General features: G+C 33.3%; 2 protein-coding genes across 2 annotated transcripts; one reads left to right on the top strand and one right to left on the bottom strand.

Annotated features, from left to right (window-relative positions):
- Positions 1 to 798: 798 nt before the first annotated feature.
- Positions 799 to 11,070, bottom strand: LOC129913917 (transcription elongation regulator 1). Its single transcript, XM_055992895.1, has 10 exons — positions 10,735 to 11,070; positions 10,188 to 10,674; positions 6,107 to 7,232; positions 5,892 to 6,034; positions 5,612 to 5,820; positions 5,395 to 5,545; positions 1,937 to 2,260; positions 1,566 to 1,873; positions 1,166 to 1,498; positions 799 to 1,076 (listed from the first exon to the last, which is right to left on the bottom strand). Exons 1-10 carry the CDS (start codon positions 10,932 to 10,934, stop codon positions 950 to 952), a joined length of 3,408 nt encoding a protein of 1,135 aa, XP_055848870.1. The 5' UTR covers positions 10,935 to 11,070; the 3' UTR covers positions 799 to 949.
- A 2,259-nt stretch (positions 11,071 to 13,329) lies between these two features.
- LOC129914605 (39S ribosomal protein L51, mitochondrial) lies at positions 13,330 to 14,008 on the top strand. Its single transcript, XM_055993935.1, has one exon. It carries the CDS (start codon positions 13,436 to 13,438, stop codon positions 13,931 to 13,933), a length of 498 nt encoding a protein of 165 aa, XP_055849910.1. The 5' UTR covers positions 13,330 to 13,435; the 3' UTR covers positions 13,934 to 14,008.
- The last annotated feature ends 2,759 nt before the right edge of the window (positions 14,009 to 16,767 follow it).

Raw genomic sequence — 16,767 nt, 5'->3', positions numbered from 1 at the left:
TGGAAAGCTCCATTATTAAGTCAATAAATTAGACGTTTTTTTCGGAATAGCCTCACTCGTTAGCCGTGTTTTATTATTCATTTGGATCTGGATTATGGATCAATTTATAGCTTAAAAGGAAGATATCATAATAATTTGTTCAAAGACAACAATTTGATATTATTTATTGAATAACTAAGTTATTTTAGCGCTTAAAGCGCGCTCTTTTATTTTGAATTCACTTTTAATCGTCAGACTTTTTTTCACTCATATTGTTAGTTGGACTCACTAGCAGCAAATCAAATTTTTGAATCAAGTATTATAATATTTTTTCATTAAGCAAACGAGATAAAATAAATTTTGACAAAAATGTTTTATGAACGATAAGCTTATTTCAAAAACGTGTTGTTGTCCTTAAATTGGTAGAAATTAAAACTTAATTAGAACGGTTATAGAATATCCGTTTTCAATCCGTACGGATTCAATTTTCGTTTCCGTTTACAAAATTCAACTAAATTTAAAAATACCTGGGTAAAACGGATTTAATAATGATTATCGCAGTGGTAAATTTACTGAACAAGGGTGCAGAGGTGTCGTTTGTTTTCTCCATGAGTTTTTGGGCCTGCTGCTTCATGCTCAAAAAAGCAAAAGCTTTTATTCACAAACTAAGATACAAAATTTCTGAATTGTGTGAAAGCGATTTACACTATTCCATTGGATGAATTTCAGAACAGGTAAAACTAATCGAAAACGACGCTGCACACAAAATATTTTACGGGAATTTAATAAAACACTGCCTTTTATTCATATCATTTTTGTATAATTTACTTTATTAAAAGAAATTTTAACACTTAGCTCGCATAAAAAACATACGTGCAACTTGAAATATTATAATATAAGGAAAAGTATTGTAATGAATGAACTAAATCTATTTGTTAGTTTAATGTATACACGATGACATGCTAATTCATTATTTATTTCTTCTCGTTGACTCGCAGGCTGTTGGTGGCGGAGGAGGTCCTCTTTTGTGCAAATCTTCGAGATATGTCATAATAATTTGTGTTCGATCTTGTGGCAAATGTTCCAACACCAAATACCTAAGTAAAAATAAAATACGTTAGTACATTAAACAAAACTCGTACGAAATATATGGTAATAAAATTTAAAAAACTAACGACGTGATTACCTTTTGTCATTCTTTAAAATTTCTTCAATTTCCTTCAAATGATTTGGATTCTCATTAACAGTTTCTATGGTCTTGTAAGATATAAGTTTACACTCTTGTAAAAGTTCACGTAAAGAACTCTTTGCACTGACTGTCTTATCTTTAAGATAATCCCGGAATTCACGTTCACATTTTTCCGAATTGTTATACTTAAGGTAGCGTGGATCTTCCTTGACTTGCTTTTTAATTTCCTTCCATGGACTAGTTAAAGTCAATGTGGAAATTTCGTCCAACATTTCACGGAATTTCTCACGTTTTTTCTTCATGAGAGCATCAATATGATCATTAAAAATTCTAAAAAAATATATAATTCATATTATAAATGTTAGATTCAAGAACTTTAAGAACAAAACAAAATTACTTCTCTCTTTCTTCACGCTCTAAACTTTCAACTGCATCCCAACGATGATCTTTGCGAAGTTGTTTTTTAACCTCTTTCCAGGTGAGATCAGGATTACGAACAAGATCGACCAACAAAGCGCTGAAATGGCGAATCGCTTCATCACGCAAATGATGCTCACGCTCCTTGTCTCTGTCCCTGAGGTGTCCAGCCAAGGTTCGTTGCACCTCCTTCTCTCTTTCACGAATACTCTGTTCGGCTCTTTGTTGGCGATCACGTTCTTTCTGCAGCCGATCGGCTTCATCGTCACTTGTTTTATTATCATCATCCTAAATATTAATTTATTTTTTTAATTTAAAATACTTAAAAGGATTTATTAAAAGCATTCACACCTTTTCAACATCTTTCTTTTTGTCACTACTCTTCTCATGCGTACTCTTTTCTCTACTGCGATCCCTTGTGCGATCACGGTCTTTCTTGTCGGATTTCCTCTCTTTGCGATCACGATCACGTTCCTTCTCGCGTTCTTTTTCCTTTCGTTTCTTCTCGTCCTTCAGCATTCGCATGTAGTCCAGAAAGTAGTCCTCTCGCAGCATTGAACTCTCCACAGCACGAAATCGAGATTCAGTTTCCAACTTCTTCTTCACATCCTGCCATCTTGAATGACGATCTATATCCGAACGATCACGTAGTAATTCAATGAAATCTTTCCTAATCTACAAGTTCATTTGGAAAAAAAGAAAAAATCTTGTATTAGCGAATTTAGGGGTTTTCATTTTAGCCTTAAAACTATTTATTATAAAAAAAAACTTAAATCTAATTAAAATAAATTGTGTGAACAGGGTGCTCCATTTCTCTAAAGATGCTCACACACAGAAAACTATTAAAGCTGAAAAAAATGTTTTTTAATTATTATTTAACCTGAAAAAAAATATTATTAACATTATTGCATTGAAGGCCAACGAAAGATGTCATTTCTAAACTTTAAAATTTATAAAAAAAGAGACCCAGCTTGGTGGTTCTCTAGTTTTGTCAGTTTATGACTTTGGTTTAATTTTTGTTTGAATTCAGACAGACGGACAGACAGAAGATCTAATAATTCTAAAAATTATTAACAAAGTTTATTATTTGTGTTTCTTTATTTTCGCTAAATATACATATTTGTTTTGCTGTTATTTTGCTATCAACATCAACGATAATGCATGCATCTTTTATGATTGAAAATGAATGTAATATACTCTAGTTAATATGAGGAATCTAAATTACTGAACTAGTATAACCAAGAACTCCACTTAACCTCAACAGGTTATAACTGAGTATAATATCAGATTTGTCTGAGGGTTGTCTTATAAGACACCTATTTCGGAATAAATAGGAAAAGAATTTTAAAGTTCGTTTTCACTAGATCACTAGTGTTCTCGAAGAAGAATTCTCCTAGATGGAGTTTTATTCTAATAGAGAGAGCAGGGCAAGGAACAGAAGATGTTGAAGAATTTCTTCCTCCTCTACGTGTCCTGTAGGAATACCTATAGTGGACACAATATGCAGTCGATTTAAATACAACAGGAGCTTTCCATTGTAACGTATATGAAATTTTTGCATGTTTTTTTAGTGTTTGGAATAGATTTTAAGTGCCGTAACAGTTTTTAGATCGATTTGAACACTTAGAAATAATTTTATATTATCCCTTCTATGTAATGATGCGTCCACAAGTCGCAATTTAACAAATATAGTTACCATAAATTAAAATTGCGTAACGTATGCGACATTAAGTCCACCATGTTTAAGCGTTTATTTTTACTTAAAACTTGATGAAAAGTTTGGCTAGGTGAATATCGATTTAGGAGTTAAGTTCGCAAACACTTGTTAACTCTTGATAAAGAGTTTTCTGCCTCCAAAGAAGTTTTTCATTGCAATAAATCCCATCTATTACTCTTTTTCCTAATTATAAAAAGTTACCATTTTTCATGGAATGCTCCAACAAACCCTTCAAACCTATTTCGGTTATATAAGCTTTGATTATAGGTAGTAGCATTTTTTGTTCAATAAAAAAAAGAATAGTAAACATTTAAGACAAACGTTTTCATTTTTAAGAATAATGCAGTGCAAAATATCATGACTCACAAAAATTTTGTATATGAAATGATCTTTAAAATTGAATCGTTTATATTCAAAACATGAATGTTTTTTGTTAAACCCACAAAAAGGATGATTATATTTATTCTTATGAATTCAAATCTTTATTAATAAGCACTTTGATGTTGTCAGAAACTTTTTCTGATTATGTTTTGCAAATAAACGATTCAATTGAAATCTCAATTTCTTGTTCTAATTTTATTTATAAACTTCCATTTGTATAAATAAGGGAGTGAAGTTTTTTTTTCTATAAAAATAGGGCTTATTGATTTGCAAACGTATTGAAATATATAAAATATTGAGGGAACGTTTTAGTCACAGGAGAAGATAAAAGAAGGCCACATCAACTGCTGAGCCAAGAATTAAAATTTAGATCAGAAAATTCTTGTATTTTCGACCAAGAATATGAAAGAAAACTGCAACTGCCTATTAGATTTGTCTAAAAACTATGAAAAGCAAATCAGAAAAAGAAAAGATGAACGTATGTATCCAGTTGAATTAAATGTCTGATTTTTTTGTTTCTTTCTTTACTAAAGCCTAGTACGCTGATTGCAATAAAATTTAGATGACATTTTTTTCTCCTGTTTCTTTCACTTTTCTTCCATGCGAGCAATTGTGCCAGATAAAAAATGTTCCGTTTGAAACGAAAATGTCATTTTTAAGCTGGAGCTGCGCTCAGATCGGCTTTAATTCTTGAATAAATTTTAGCTCGGCCAAATTTTTTAGAGACTTTTGTATGGGATCTAAAATCTAGACCGATCTGCTTATGAAGCTAAATACCACAAAACCTTCAATTTCGCTTTTTGTAATTAATTAATTAAGAAAAACATTTTTTTGTGGTAATCTACGGTAGAACGGCAGTATAAATAATCATAAGTGATGCATATTGCTAATGTTGAAGAAAATAGTTCAGCTTTTTTTTGTATGTATGTTTTGATTCTCGAAAACGTTATGTAGGTACCATGTTTTAACTATTGAGTTGGTATCAAAAGTATAAGTACAACCAGATTTTCATACAGTAGTCAAGGTCCACTGGCACCGAGAAAGGCGACACCATCAAGTGATAGGCGGGCAGTCAAGGATTGGATTGATACGGCACATTGCAGCTTGTTAATACACCATCTCCAGCACTCTTCATCATAACCGGCGGCACCAACCACATCAAGTTCGTTCTAGCATCTCGGGTTTTGATTTTTTTGTTTTTTAGTTTTTTTTTTTTTTTTTTCTGTTTCAAAAATACCATCTCACCATTATTGAGGGTCTATCATCTGCTTGCGAGCTTTATTTTTTCATCTTCAGAAGCTTTTTCTAAGCGCATAGATTAGCACAAGAGATCACAGACGCACGCCAACAAGATGGTGGTAGTATGGGGCTGCTGGTTGCCGTTAGCAAGCATAACCTAGCGGTAGTAGGTAGTTGATGTTGTATGTGGAAGTAGTAGAAGTATGAGAAGACATCAGCATATTGATGCGACATCATTAAAATAAAAATCCATGAAAATTTATAAACAAATTACAATCTATACAATTTTGTTTTTGAGATAAAAAAAAAATATATTTTTGTAATTTTATTTTGTGGATGTTTTGATTTAAAATTGTAAATCTTAAGATTGTAATATTATTTTCACTCATTTTTTTAATTATTATAAAACATTTACAATAAACAACATATGGTTGTTTGCCTCAATAACAGAGACCAGAAACTTTGCACATACCTGTTCCTTTTTCTGAATTTTATCCTCTTTTTCCTGGCGACGAACATCGACAATGTACTCGTTGAATAAACTTTCACGTTCACGTACTTTTTCGATGGCTTTGTAGCGATCTTCGCGTCCATAACGTTGACTAAATTCACTAAATGATGATCTTTTGAAAATAGAAAGGGTTTGTAATTGTATTCATTTTGTGTTATATTTATGCGAGTGAACTTACTTTCCATTAAGATGAGCATCTTCCATAAGTTTTCGGAATTCATCTCTTTTCTGACGCATTTTGTTACGTTTTTCCTTACGCTCCTCTTCAGCACGGTCCTTAACATATTTTTCAAACACTTGTTTACGCTCTTTAGATGTTAAAAGCAAATAACGAGGATCAAAAACAATCTTATGAAGTTCTTTCTCCCATGTGCTAAATGCTGACACCTGAAACATTTTTTTTTTTTGTTAATAACTTATATTTGAGGAATTTTTTGTTTTGTTGTTTAGATGCTTACATCTTTTTCGCGAAGCATTTCTTTGAATTGTTTGACACGTGTTTCGAGTGGTACCAAGGCACGTTCTTTTGCCGCTCGAACTTCCGCTTCCATTGCCGCATCATTGGCTGCTTCATTTGGTGATTTCTTTACAGCTTTCACTTCTAAATAAAAACACAAAGTTTAGCATTACCAAAACAAAAAGCAAATCATCATAAAGATGATTAACAATTTACCTGTTGAAACTTTGGGTTTTTTAATTGGAACTTCTTCAACACTCGACTCTGACTCAGTTCGGATCTTAATGGTATCACCACTTTTGCTACTTATATCCAAAACTGGTGTTGGTTTGACTGGTACCTTTGTTTCGGGTGGCGGTGATTCTCGCTTAACTATACCTTTGAGTTGTTCTGGTGGATTTGAAACTGCCTTGTCGACATCCTCGCGCTGAAGTAGATCTTCAGGGCGCTCCCATACAGATGTACGTGTCGATGGATTGTAAAAGAACACACGTCCATCGCCAGTCCATACAACACACCAAGGTGTACCAGCAATTGGGGTACTCGATATTGGCCGGCTCTTGTCTATAGGTTTGTTGGCAGCAGCAGTTTTCTTTTCTTCCTCTTTCTTCTTCTTTTCTATTTCAGCAGCAATTGCTGCTGCCTTTTCTTTGGACTCCTTTAGTTCGGCCATCTTGATAGTTTGATCAGCAGCGACTGCTTTCGCTGCATTACTATAAGCTACAGAAGGATCAAAAGGTGCTGGTGTCTGTCCACTCATATGCATGTGTGGGTTTGGTAGAATGTGATGAACTTGATTCATTGGTGGTGGAATAACAGTCTGCGGAGTAGCACCTGAGTGAGCTGCCATTCGTGCTGCCTCCATATCTCGAATAGCCTGTGGTTTTTCCCACACACTTTCACCTCGACCGGCATGGTAGTAATAGGGTCTTCCATCTGGAGCACGATGCTCGGACCACTCTGCGGCTCTAGCAATCACAGCCGGATCTATTACTCCGGGTTTTATAATCAGATTTTTAGCGGGTTTTTCTTGCTGCGGAATGGCATGATGTTGTTGCATATTCCATGGCATTCCCCATGGAGGTTGATACCCACCGTGACCGTAGCCCGGGGGTGGCATACCAAATGGCGGTGGATTGAAGTTTGGCGGGTGCATTCCCTGGTAGTATGGAGGAGGCTGCTGATGCTGTGGAGGTGGCTGGGAATGTTGTTGTGGAGGAATCATCTGAGGAGGTGGCTGATGATGGTGCGGTTGCTGCGGTGGATGTTGCTGCTGTGGCGGCAGTTGTTGCTGATGTTGCGGAGGCGGTTGTTGCTGCTGTTGTTGCAATGGAGGGAGTACCTTATAAATGAGTGAAAAAGATTTTTGAAAATTGAAATAAAATTTTATAGGCATACATTAGGGTGTCCTTTATTTTGAATATTGCTAAGCTTGGTTTACTTAAAAACTGTTAAAGTGGATAGAAAATTTAGAAAATAGAGTGACTCTTATTTTGAACATTGTCAAGCTTTAGTGTGGTTTTCTTAAAAACTTTAAAAGTTGATAGAAAATTTGCATATATCTTCAGCACTAAAAGGAGTGTACGTAAGAAATATATTTAATATTTTTATAAAATGTTTACCCAGTTAATAATAAATATTAATGTCACTATTTTCATAATATTGACGGTTATTTTGTACTGGCTCAGCATGGTTTAAACAAAATTAAAATACTTCTTATTGTGCTGAAGATATTTACAAGTTTTCAAAAATTTGTGTTAGCATTAAGGTAGGGACTTGAAACTTGGAGAATATATTTTTTATTTATTTCGAAACTTTTGAGCCTGTATGTGAATTAAAGTTTAGCAATATTCAAAATGAGGGACAACCTAGTAATCATTTCAAATTCTTAGTTAAATATTCAAAAACATTGTAAAGAGCATACAGAGCAGTTAAAGCAAAATGTCAATAGCATGTCGTTGACTCCTTTGATCTGTGCATCGATTAACAAATGGGTTGAGTTCATTAATGCCTCAAAATTTACATCAAACATATTTCTGTTACAAACGTGATGCTTTGTAGGTAAGGTAATGTTTTATTTCCATAAAAAAAGTTGTGATGCAAAAGCAGTGATGCGTTTATGAATTCAGCCATGAACATGGTCAAATAGTTTTTCTGACATTAGTCTGATCGCAAATGACCGCATGTAAACCTAAGAGGGTATAATATATGGAGTGCTTGTGCTGTTAGTTCCGTGAAGCTTTTATAGAGGGCTCTAGTTTCTTGAAGTTTTACGATGAGTGCATGCCTCTATTTTATTTTCATTTGATGGCTGTCATCAACAAGCGTGTTTATTTACAGATACGGAACCGGACTCTCATTGAAAAACGAGGGCAGTGACCGTTACCCGTGCATATGGCGTTACAATGTATTAGGTATAGGAACAAGCACTCCATATATTATATTCTCTAAGGTTTGAAGGCAATATTTTTCGATCAATCAATCTTTTTGATCGGCCGATACTAAGAGACCGACTAAACTGTCGGCCGAGAGTGTGCGGAGGCTCTAACAGTTTTCAGTAAAAAATTATAACTTTGCAGCACTTTCAAAAATTTTATTCATTTTAATTCATTTTTAACTTAGTACGCAGCTGAAGCGAAACGAACTTTTCCATACAAAAATAGCACAACGAAATCTTGAACGAAATTTTTTTTGTTTTTTCTTGAATTATTTTACTTGTATATTTTTTATTTTTATTTTGACATAATACCCGATGGTATTTTTTCAAATAAAATGAAATGAAAGGAGATAAGGTTTATGGTATTGGTTTCTGAGGTTCGTTTGCTAGAAAGGTTACACTTTTAGATAAAAGGTCCTTTTCGGACTCAGTCTGAAAGTTCCGAATTTAGTAAAATTTGGTTATTTTTGGTACAGGGTCTGTTCCAAACTTCAAATACTGTGTAGAAGAGAGCGCCCACGAGAGAGTACAAATTTTCCCCACCGTGACAGAATTTAGTCCCAAGAATTTCTTCGCAGAAATATCTGTTAAATGAAAAGTTGACGTATGTCAAAAAAAAAAAAATAAAATAAAGAAGAAAACAAATCAGATTGTGATGATTGTTAAATTGAATCGTGTTTACTTGTTTTTTGTATTTGTAAGTGTTTAACTGGTTGAACAGAATGAAAATTCGCTTGTAGCAAAGAAAAACGTCGTGGTACAAGATGTCAAATAAATTCGCTCAAAATGTAGAAAAGATGAACAGAATTATCTGGCGTACAAAAATGTCAATTGCCTTGAAAAAAAAAAAATAATTTTAACTGAGTAACCACATTAGAAACGTCAAAAGTCATTCCGCTTGTAGCTTGAAGTAAAAGTCGACTCGACTTGTACCACAGCGAATTTCCTTGCCACACCCACAGCTACGTATTCTGGCACCAATATACTAATTTCATACTTTTTAACTTTGACAGCGACACAAGACACAAGCCACAGCTACATCATTCTGGTCTTCCAGTAATGTTTATCGAATTTAACGTAGAATATGAAATTGTGATTGTATAATGTTCTTCAACTTGTCAGACTCTTTTGCAGTCTTTCGTAGTTTTATTTTCTTTTGAGGGAATTCTCTCTCAACTCTCAGAACCAGAGATACACAAAGGAGATGGGAAACTTTCGTACGTTTTACCCCCCAAAACCCATTTGTTTATTTCGTGTTGTTGTAATTTCTTTTGTATTCGTGAATCAATGTGAAAAACAAACACAGTGTAACCACAGTGTTTTCACGCAAACTTAGCCAAAAGCGTCCGATTTTTCACGCATACTTAGCAAAAAAATGTCCGACGTAGCTTGTAGGCAAACCCGTATGACGTCAGAAGTTTCTCATCTCCTTTGGGTATCTCTGCTCAGAACAGACCTTATATTAATTAATCGAATTCTAAACAAATTTTCAATTGTCTTCATTTTCTGATAGTTGTCATGACTACGATACAATTTATTATAGGGGATGGCTTCTAATATGCTTGGATCCATTACAAGTTGCTAAGAACCTCTTATTCAAACAAAACCAGAATATACACACATATTTTTTTTTTTAAATCGACTATTGGATTTTTGAGCAGTAATAATAATCTTTTTTGAAACTCCATTCATAATTAGCCGTAATGCAATGTTTTTTAAACTAATAGTTCAAAAACACTTCTATAGATCAATTGGAAACCATCACCCTTTTCATAGTGAATACAATACAAACAAAATAAATATTTTCCAACATAATTTTTTAAAGCCTAATCATAAAGATTTTAATTAACTAATACAAACCTGCATGTCAGGCCTCTGTGGTTCTGAAACTGCATTCTCAGCTGGTTTAGCATTCTCATCTCGATTTTTTTCCTGATTACCATTGTTTTCTGTATTATTTTGTTGCTGTTGTTGTTGCATTTGTTGATTCTTTGTATTCATTTCCTCAATTTCTGATTGGGTCATCACTTTGATGTTTGGTCCTTCTGGTTTGGTCCAAGTTGTTTCCCTGGTGATTGCATGATAATAGTAAGGTTTTGAATCCTCGGATTTTGTTTCAACCCAAAGCTCTATTGGAGGGCCATTAAAGGTGTTATTGTAAGAGTTATTTGGATCATTATTTCCCTGCCAATTATGATCTTGATTAGGTCCTCCGAAACGACCACCACCCCGACCACGAAAGAAATTATTAGCCCCACCACGTCCTCTGGTTGGTGGAGGGCCACCATTGAATGGTTTGTTCCAAAACTTTGAAACCGGTGGTGGCGATTGTTGAGGTGCAGCAGCACTTAATTTATACAATTTATTTAACATTTAAAATACATAAAATAATATTTTATTCAATTACCTTTCTTCATTATTCTCTGTGGGAGAGGCATCATTACTTGGGGGAAGTTCAGCAGCATTTCCATCGATTTCATCTGCACTTGGTGAAGAATTTTTTTCTTCTTCGAATGGTGGTGGTTCTTGGTTCTCTGCATCGTGTTCTTTTGGAATTGGTTCATTACCGTTTTCCATCGGAACATCATCGACAATTGATGTTTCCATTTTTAGGTTGATATTTTTTTTAACTTTTTCAACAGTTTTTTATGAATTATTTTATCTGGATTTAATCAAAAAAGTGATAAAAAAAACTTCATTGGATGTGAAGAAAATTGTCAATATTCTAAAAAGAAAAGACAAATGGCCGCCGTGACAGATGGATTTGTTTTAATTGTGAATGGGTCAGAAAATATTAGATGAAACAGTTCAGAACACAAGAACAATGAGTGCGTTCAGTACTGGGCGTGACTTTTATGTCGAATTCCTTTCAATTGAAAAATCGAATTTTCGGCGATCTCGAAGCGAATTTTTTCTGAAAATCATGTTCCATAGAAAAAAAATTCGCCTCAAACGAAGCAGAATTCGAATTTTTTTTAATCCCTCTTTTTTGAGAGATTTACACGGATTTGCACACACACTTGGAACATTTGACATTTCTCAAACGTCAAGCTGAAAGTTTTCTTCGTGTTGTTTGTTTATTTGAGAACACCAACTTCAAATAAAAAGTAAATTTTAATTGAATATCCTATTTTTATTGCGGAAAAATATGAAATAAATAAAAAAAAACAATGTGCGATCAAAATATATTTTTTCCTGGCATAGTTCTTGTGAAAAAGTTAAATTACTGTGACTTTTCTTCTCGTAATTGTCGTCAGAAAATTTTTTCTCTGTAAAACCACAGCATACGGCCAAAATAATAACCTTCTACTTCATCTTCACTCAGATCTTAATAATAACTGCAATTTCCCTTTGATTCTGATTAAAATAAATCTATATTACCGAAGAAAATAAACAAAATTATTGATCAAAGGAATCTCTGGTTTTATTTTGCAGAAATTGTTTTGGTTTCAGCTTGACGTTCGTGTAAAAATTGTTGTCAAATGACACACATACAATCGCAAAAAGAATTCGGTCTGTTTTCATGTTCCTTTTTAAGACCAAAAATTCGATTTTTTTGAGGCGATTCAAAAAATTGAAAGGAATTCGACATTATATTAGCCCTGTTCCTTTGGGAGCTGGCAAATACTAGTAGTTTACTAGCTATTTTCAATGGAACGCACTTTCAACAAATTCAATACAAATCGTGTCTACTCGGGAGTGGGAATAAGAGCATGAGTAGATGATAGTACTAAATTAACCAAAACATCTTATATTAGTAGACTACCACCTCCAATGGAACAGGGCTATTGATTTGCAAACAACAACCGAAAAATCGATCTGCAATCGATTTTTTTCTCACAAACTTCTTACTAGCAAAAATCCAACTTGTGAGTTGTGACCTCCTTCAGAGCAGATCACAAATTCGAAAGTTTTTGTGACGCGAAAACCTCACACAATCAAATTCAGCTCACCTTGTGAGATTCTCATAACTTGAGAGGTTTGCCAGAATAGGGATGTTAATGAAAATTGCAGTAGTTGTGTGAAGGGTCGGATTTGAAAAAATTGGATTCATGTGAGAAACTTGTCCCACCAAATTATTTTGCTCTCTTCCAAATTAAATTGTGGGATGAGCCAAATGATGCAGAAAACTTATTTTTTGATTTTAAAAGCAAATCGCGCTAGAAAGAAACAAAAGTTATTTACTTTATTTGCAAATTAAATATTTCTTGTAAAAAGTGGCCATTGTTGTTATACCTTCACATACGCAATGGTAGGAATCAGTATGGATACTTCACGATTATGTAAGTTCTGAATTGGAGAAATGATAAACACACAAATTTTTGCATTGGATGCAAAAACAACGCAATTTGTTGTTGTTGTAATTAGCATCGGAAAAAAATGTTTTTTATCTTTTCTCAAATGCAGTTTGACGAATGAGAAAATAGTGGGAAAGTCCCATTGGGCTTTTAAGCAATCTGTCTTTGTCTTTTTCCTTTCTATCATAACTGTTTATTAAAGAAGTACAAGAAAAAACCAACCAATCAAATCAAAGCAATTCTGAGGAAAACAAAAGCGTACATGCATAATACACGGCACTTTTCCTCAGAATTGAAAGTCAAAAGTTTTTTTTCCGTTTTTTTTTATTTTTTCTTCGACACTGACGTTTGGCTTAAAAGCCCAATTGTGCTTAGAGCCTTAAATATTTTCGAAACAAACAAACCTTTTAAGAGACATTTCATTTTTGACACTTTTTATTTTTCATCTTTGTTCAATGATGTTGTTCATAACTGTTGGGAACAGAAAAAGTACAGTTTTTCTGTATTAAACTCTTGTCTTTACTATTCAATAGAAATTATGAAACAATTTACAATAGCATTTTCTGAGCTGTTATTCATGAATAAATAATTTTTAAAACAGAATCCCGAAATAAAAAGTTCTATATATATGTTTATTGTTTTTTTCCATTCAATCTTGCTTGTTTCTCAGTAAACAGTTCTGTTCTGTTCCGTCCTCACTTAACTTTCTTTTCATTGAACAAACACAAACCATCTGTCAAATAATTTTCATTCATATTTCCTATTTTACTAGCCTCAAGGAAGTTTTTATCAATTACATAAATTAAAATCATGTCCTGGCTGGTTAATTCACTCAAAAAAGTAACATCCATAAACCAATTATGGTACCCAGTAGTCACAGCTTCACGACAACTTTCTCACGATGAGAGACGAGCGCGTGGACCGCTTGTTCGCCGCTATGGTTACAAAGACAAGATTCTTCAAGGTGGTATGCTACCTCATTGGGATAACAATCAAAAGCTTCCCATGCCCGATTACAGACCAAAAAATCCATGGGTAGAGAAACGAGCTCTCTTCGGACAGAATGACTACATTGACATTTTGGGCAATGACAACTTACATCCAACCAAAGTTCTGTATTCAGTTCCATCTTGGATGCGCGGTGTCTCTGGCAATGAGTATCAGGTTTTACTTCGCAAGAGGAAAATCATGATGAAGACAAAATATCCAATTGCAAAACCTACCAATTGGAAGAATTTACAAAAGCGCATTCTGTATCTTTATAAATTCTTGAATCGTAAAACAAAGACTGGCTATTCAAAGCAGTAGGTTTATTTGTGTTGTTGTTGAGACTTTTTAAGTAATAAAAAAAAAAATAAAGCCTGAAATTGGTATTCGTTATAATTGTTGTTTTTCTTGCATTTTAAATAGTTAGCATTTCTGCTAGACAAAATTTTTTGTATGACAAACTTTTTCTGGGTGGTCACTGGTCAATCCAAAGTTGGTATACCAAAGTTTTGAAGAAGTTCTGAGAACAATCTTTAACGAGTTCGTGCATTATAGTGCATCAGAATAAACTGGTTATCAACTCTAGCGCTGAATGGGACGAATGCTGTTTAAGGACACCAGTCATGCATCCTTGGGCACCTCGCGCGAATATGTCGATTCCCCAAATTGAACCCTTAAAATTTTTTTCAGCTTAAATTTCTGATCGTCAACTTAGATTTCGTTTTAGTTCACATATGTGTCCATGATTATGAAAGTGGACTAAGTCAATTTTTGCATTGTTTAAAGAAAAACTTACTTAATACATTAATTTCTTATAACGATTTAATTGTATTTCATTTTAGGATGTTTATGTATTGCAATTTCGCTTTAAAATATACTTTAACCCTTAAAAATAATTATTTGTAGGTATGCTAGATTTGATCGTTTTTTTAGGGTGACTTAGTCCAATTTTATAATTAATAGCACATATGTATATGTATATCCTTTTATTACTTTTTTCAAAAAAAACGAGATCTTTGTTTATGTTCATCCTTCCGGTCGGATTTTAAACTCTGAAAGCAACTCAAATTAAACATATTCGGGGTTAATTCCATGATTTTTTGGGCGTATCCAAACATTTAATTTTAAGCCAGAATTCTTATTCATTTTTAAAAGGTTATTAAGATTCATAGAAAATTCAGGTCGTCTTTACTCGCTGAGAAACTTACAATTTGTATTAAACTACAGTTGAAACTCGATTATCCGGGATTCGATTAATCGGGTCGCTCTATTATCCGTGATGAAAATATTTGAAATTCTTTCTCGACAACAAAGAACATTTATTTACTTAAACTCTATTATCCATAATAAACTACTATCCGTAACATGAGAACAGGACAGAAGAAGTTCTTTCACTTCTCCAAACTAACGGAAATTCGTATCTATTGTATCTAACAGACACTTATCTAACAGATACTTTCCTTGTTTTGTTTTGTTTTGTATCTTATCTTATCCAATACAAAGGATAATTTTCGGTTTAAGTAGGAAGACCGTAAGTGGCTTTTTCCTTGTTAAGGGCAAATAAAAGATCACCTAAGATTTTATCAATACAAGAAAAAATGGATTTGATAAATGAACTTTGTGAAAGTAGTGTGCCCGTGAAAATGTATCTAAAAAAACAAAACCGGCACTCAAGAATAAAGAAAAGATTAAATTTTTTTTTTATAGAGGGGCTTATTTTCTTAGTTTTTGTTTTTTTTTTTTTTTGAAAAGTAGAATTATACTGGAACACCATATCAGGATATTATACTGCTAGTTGAGCGCATTCACATTAATTCAATCGAAGAAAAACAACGGCTAAAATCCCCTGTCACACAATAGATGTGTTTTTTATTACCACCAAGCTTAGCTGAAAAAAAAACGCCTCGGGGCTTAACCGGAAATCTTGGTAGGACTGCTTATTGAATGTTTCGAAATCAGCAGACACAAAGAAAATTTATGGCTGTTATATTTATCGCTTTCGGGTGGTAATAAAAACCACACCCATTAATGCAAACATTTTTAAATTTTCCATAAAGTTCATAATATTCATAATTAATCTCGTGATTTGGTAATGTATGTTCAAACAAAAATATGAATTGTTAAGTTTTATCGCATAATTTTTTAATTGTTTTCTTTTTTTTTTAATAAAAAAAAAAACTTAAAAACATATAAATTCGTTCTTGAACAAAAAAGTTCTATTATCCGGGATTTTCGATTATCCGTAATGGGCTCGGTCCCGTCCATCCCAGTTAATTGAGTTTCAACTGTATTTACATTTGACCGCTTTCTTCTTACATTTACCTCACGCAAGTAAGTCATTTTTCAAATTTAAAAACGTTGTTTTGAAGACAGGAAAAATGCATTAAGTCTCATTAATGCTTTCTTGCTTTAAACAAGTACTGATTTAATTTTTTTCGCGTTACAGGTAAATAGCACTAAGTCAACTTAGTGCGTTGTGCCAGTATTAAAGTTGTTTTTTCTGACTTCGTGCAAAAAGATACCTCAAATAATTCATAAAGTAAGTCAAATATTTCTTTGTGTGTTATTTCACTAAATCGATATCATCATTCTGAACCGTTTTGCATTTAAATCTAAAAATCCTTAAAATATGACTTAGTGCGTTTTCGCAGCATACCGACGATATATGTATATCCTTTTATTACTTTTTTCATAAAATATTTTCTTATGTTAAAACGAGATCTTTGTTTATGTGTGATGAGTTATTTGACCAAGTGATTACAGCATCAAAAACTTGGATCAAAAATATTTTTGGTGCAAACGTGATGCCTTGTAGGTAAGGAAATGTTTTATTTCCATACAAAAAGTTGCCATGCTAAAGCAGTGATGCGTTTATGAATTCAGCCTATATCACGGCTGTTTATTTGTCCGAATTTAATTTGAAAACGGAAACGAAAATTGAATCCATACGTATTGAAAACGGTTGTTCTGATTTCCAATCGACTTTTTTGTTGCAGAATATTGAAAACGGCAAAAATTTGTCCGTTAGTTTTTCGAAACACATATAAATTCGCAAAATATGTTCGAATACAGAATTCGGAGCAGCTAAAATTTGAAAACGGGAGAAAATAGAATTCGAACGGAAATCAAAACAGCGGTGTATGTTATAGATGAAA

Source organism: Episyrphus balteatus, chromosome 3, assembly GCF_945859705.1.
Source record: "Episyrphus balteatus chromosome 3, idEpiBalt1.1, whole genome shotgun sequence".
NCBI classification, from domain to species: domain Eukaryota; kingdom Metazoa; phylum Arthropoda; class Insecta; order Diptera; family Syrphidae; genus Episyrphus; species Episyrphus balteatus.
This window is presented reverse-complemented; position numbering and strand designations above follow the sequence as displayed.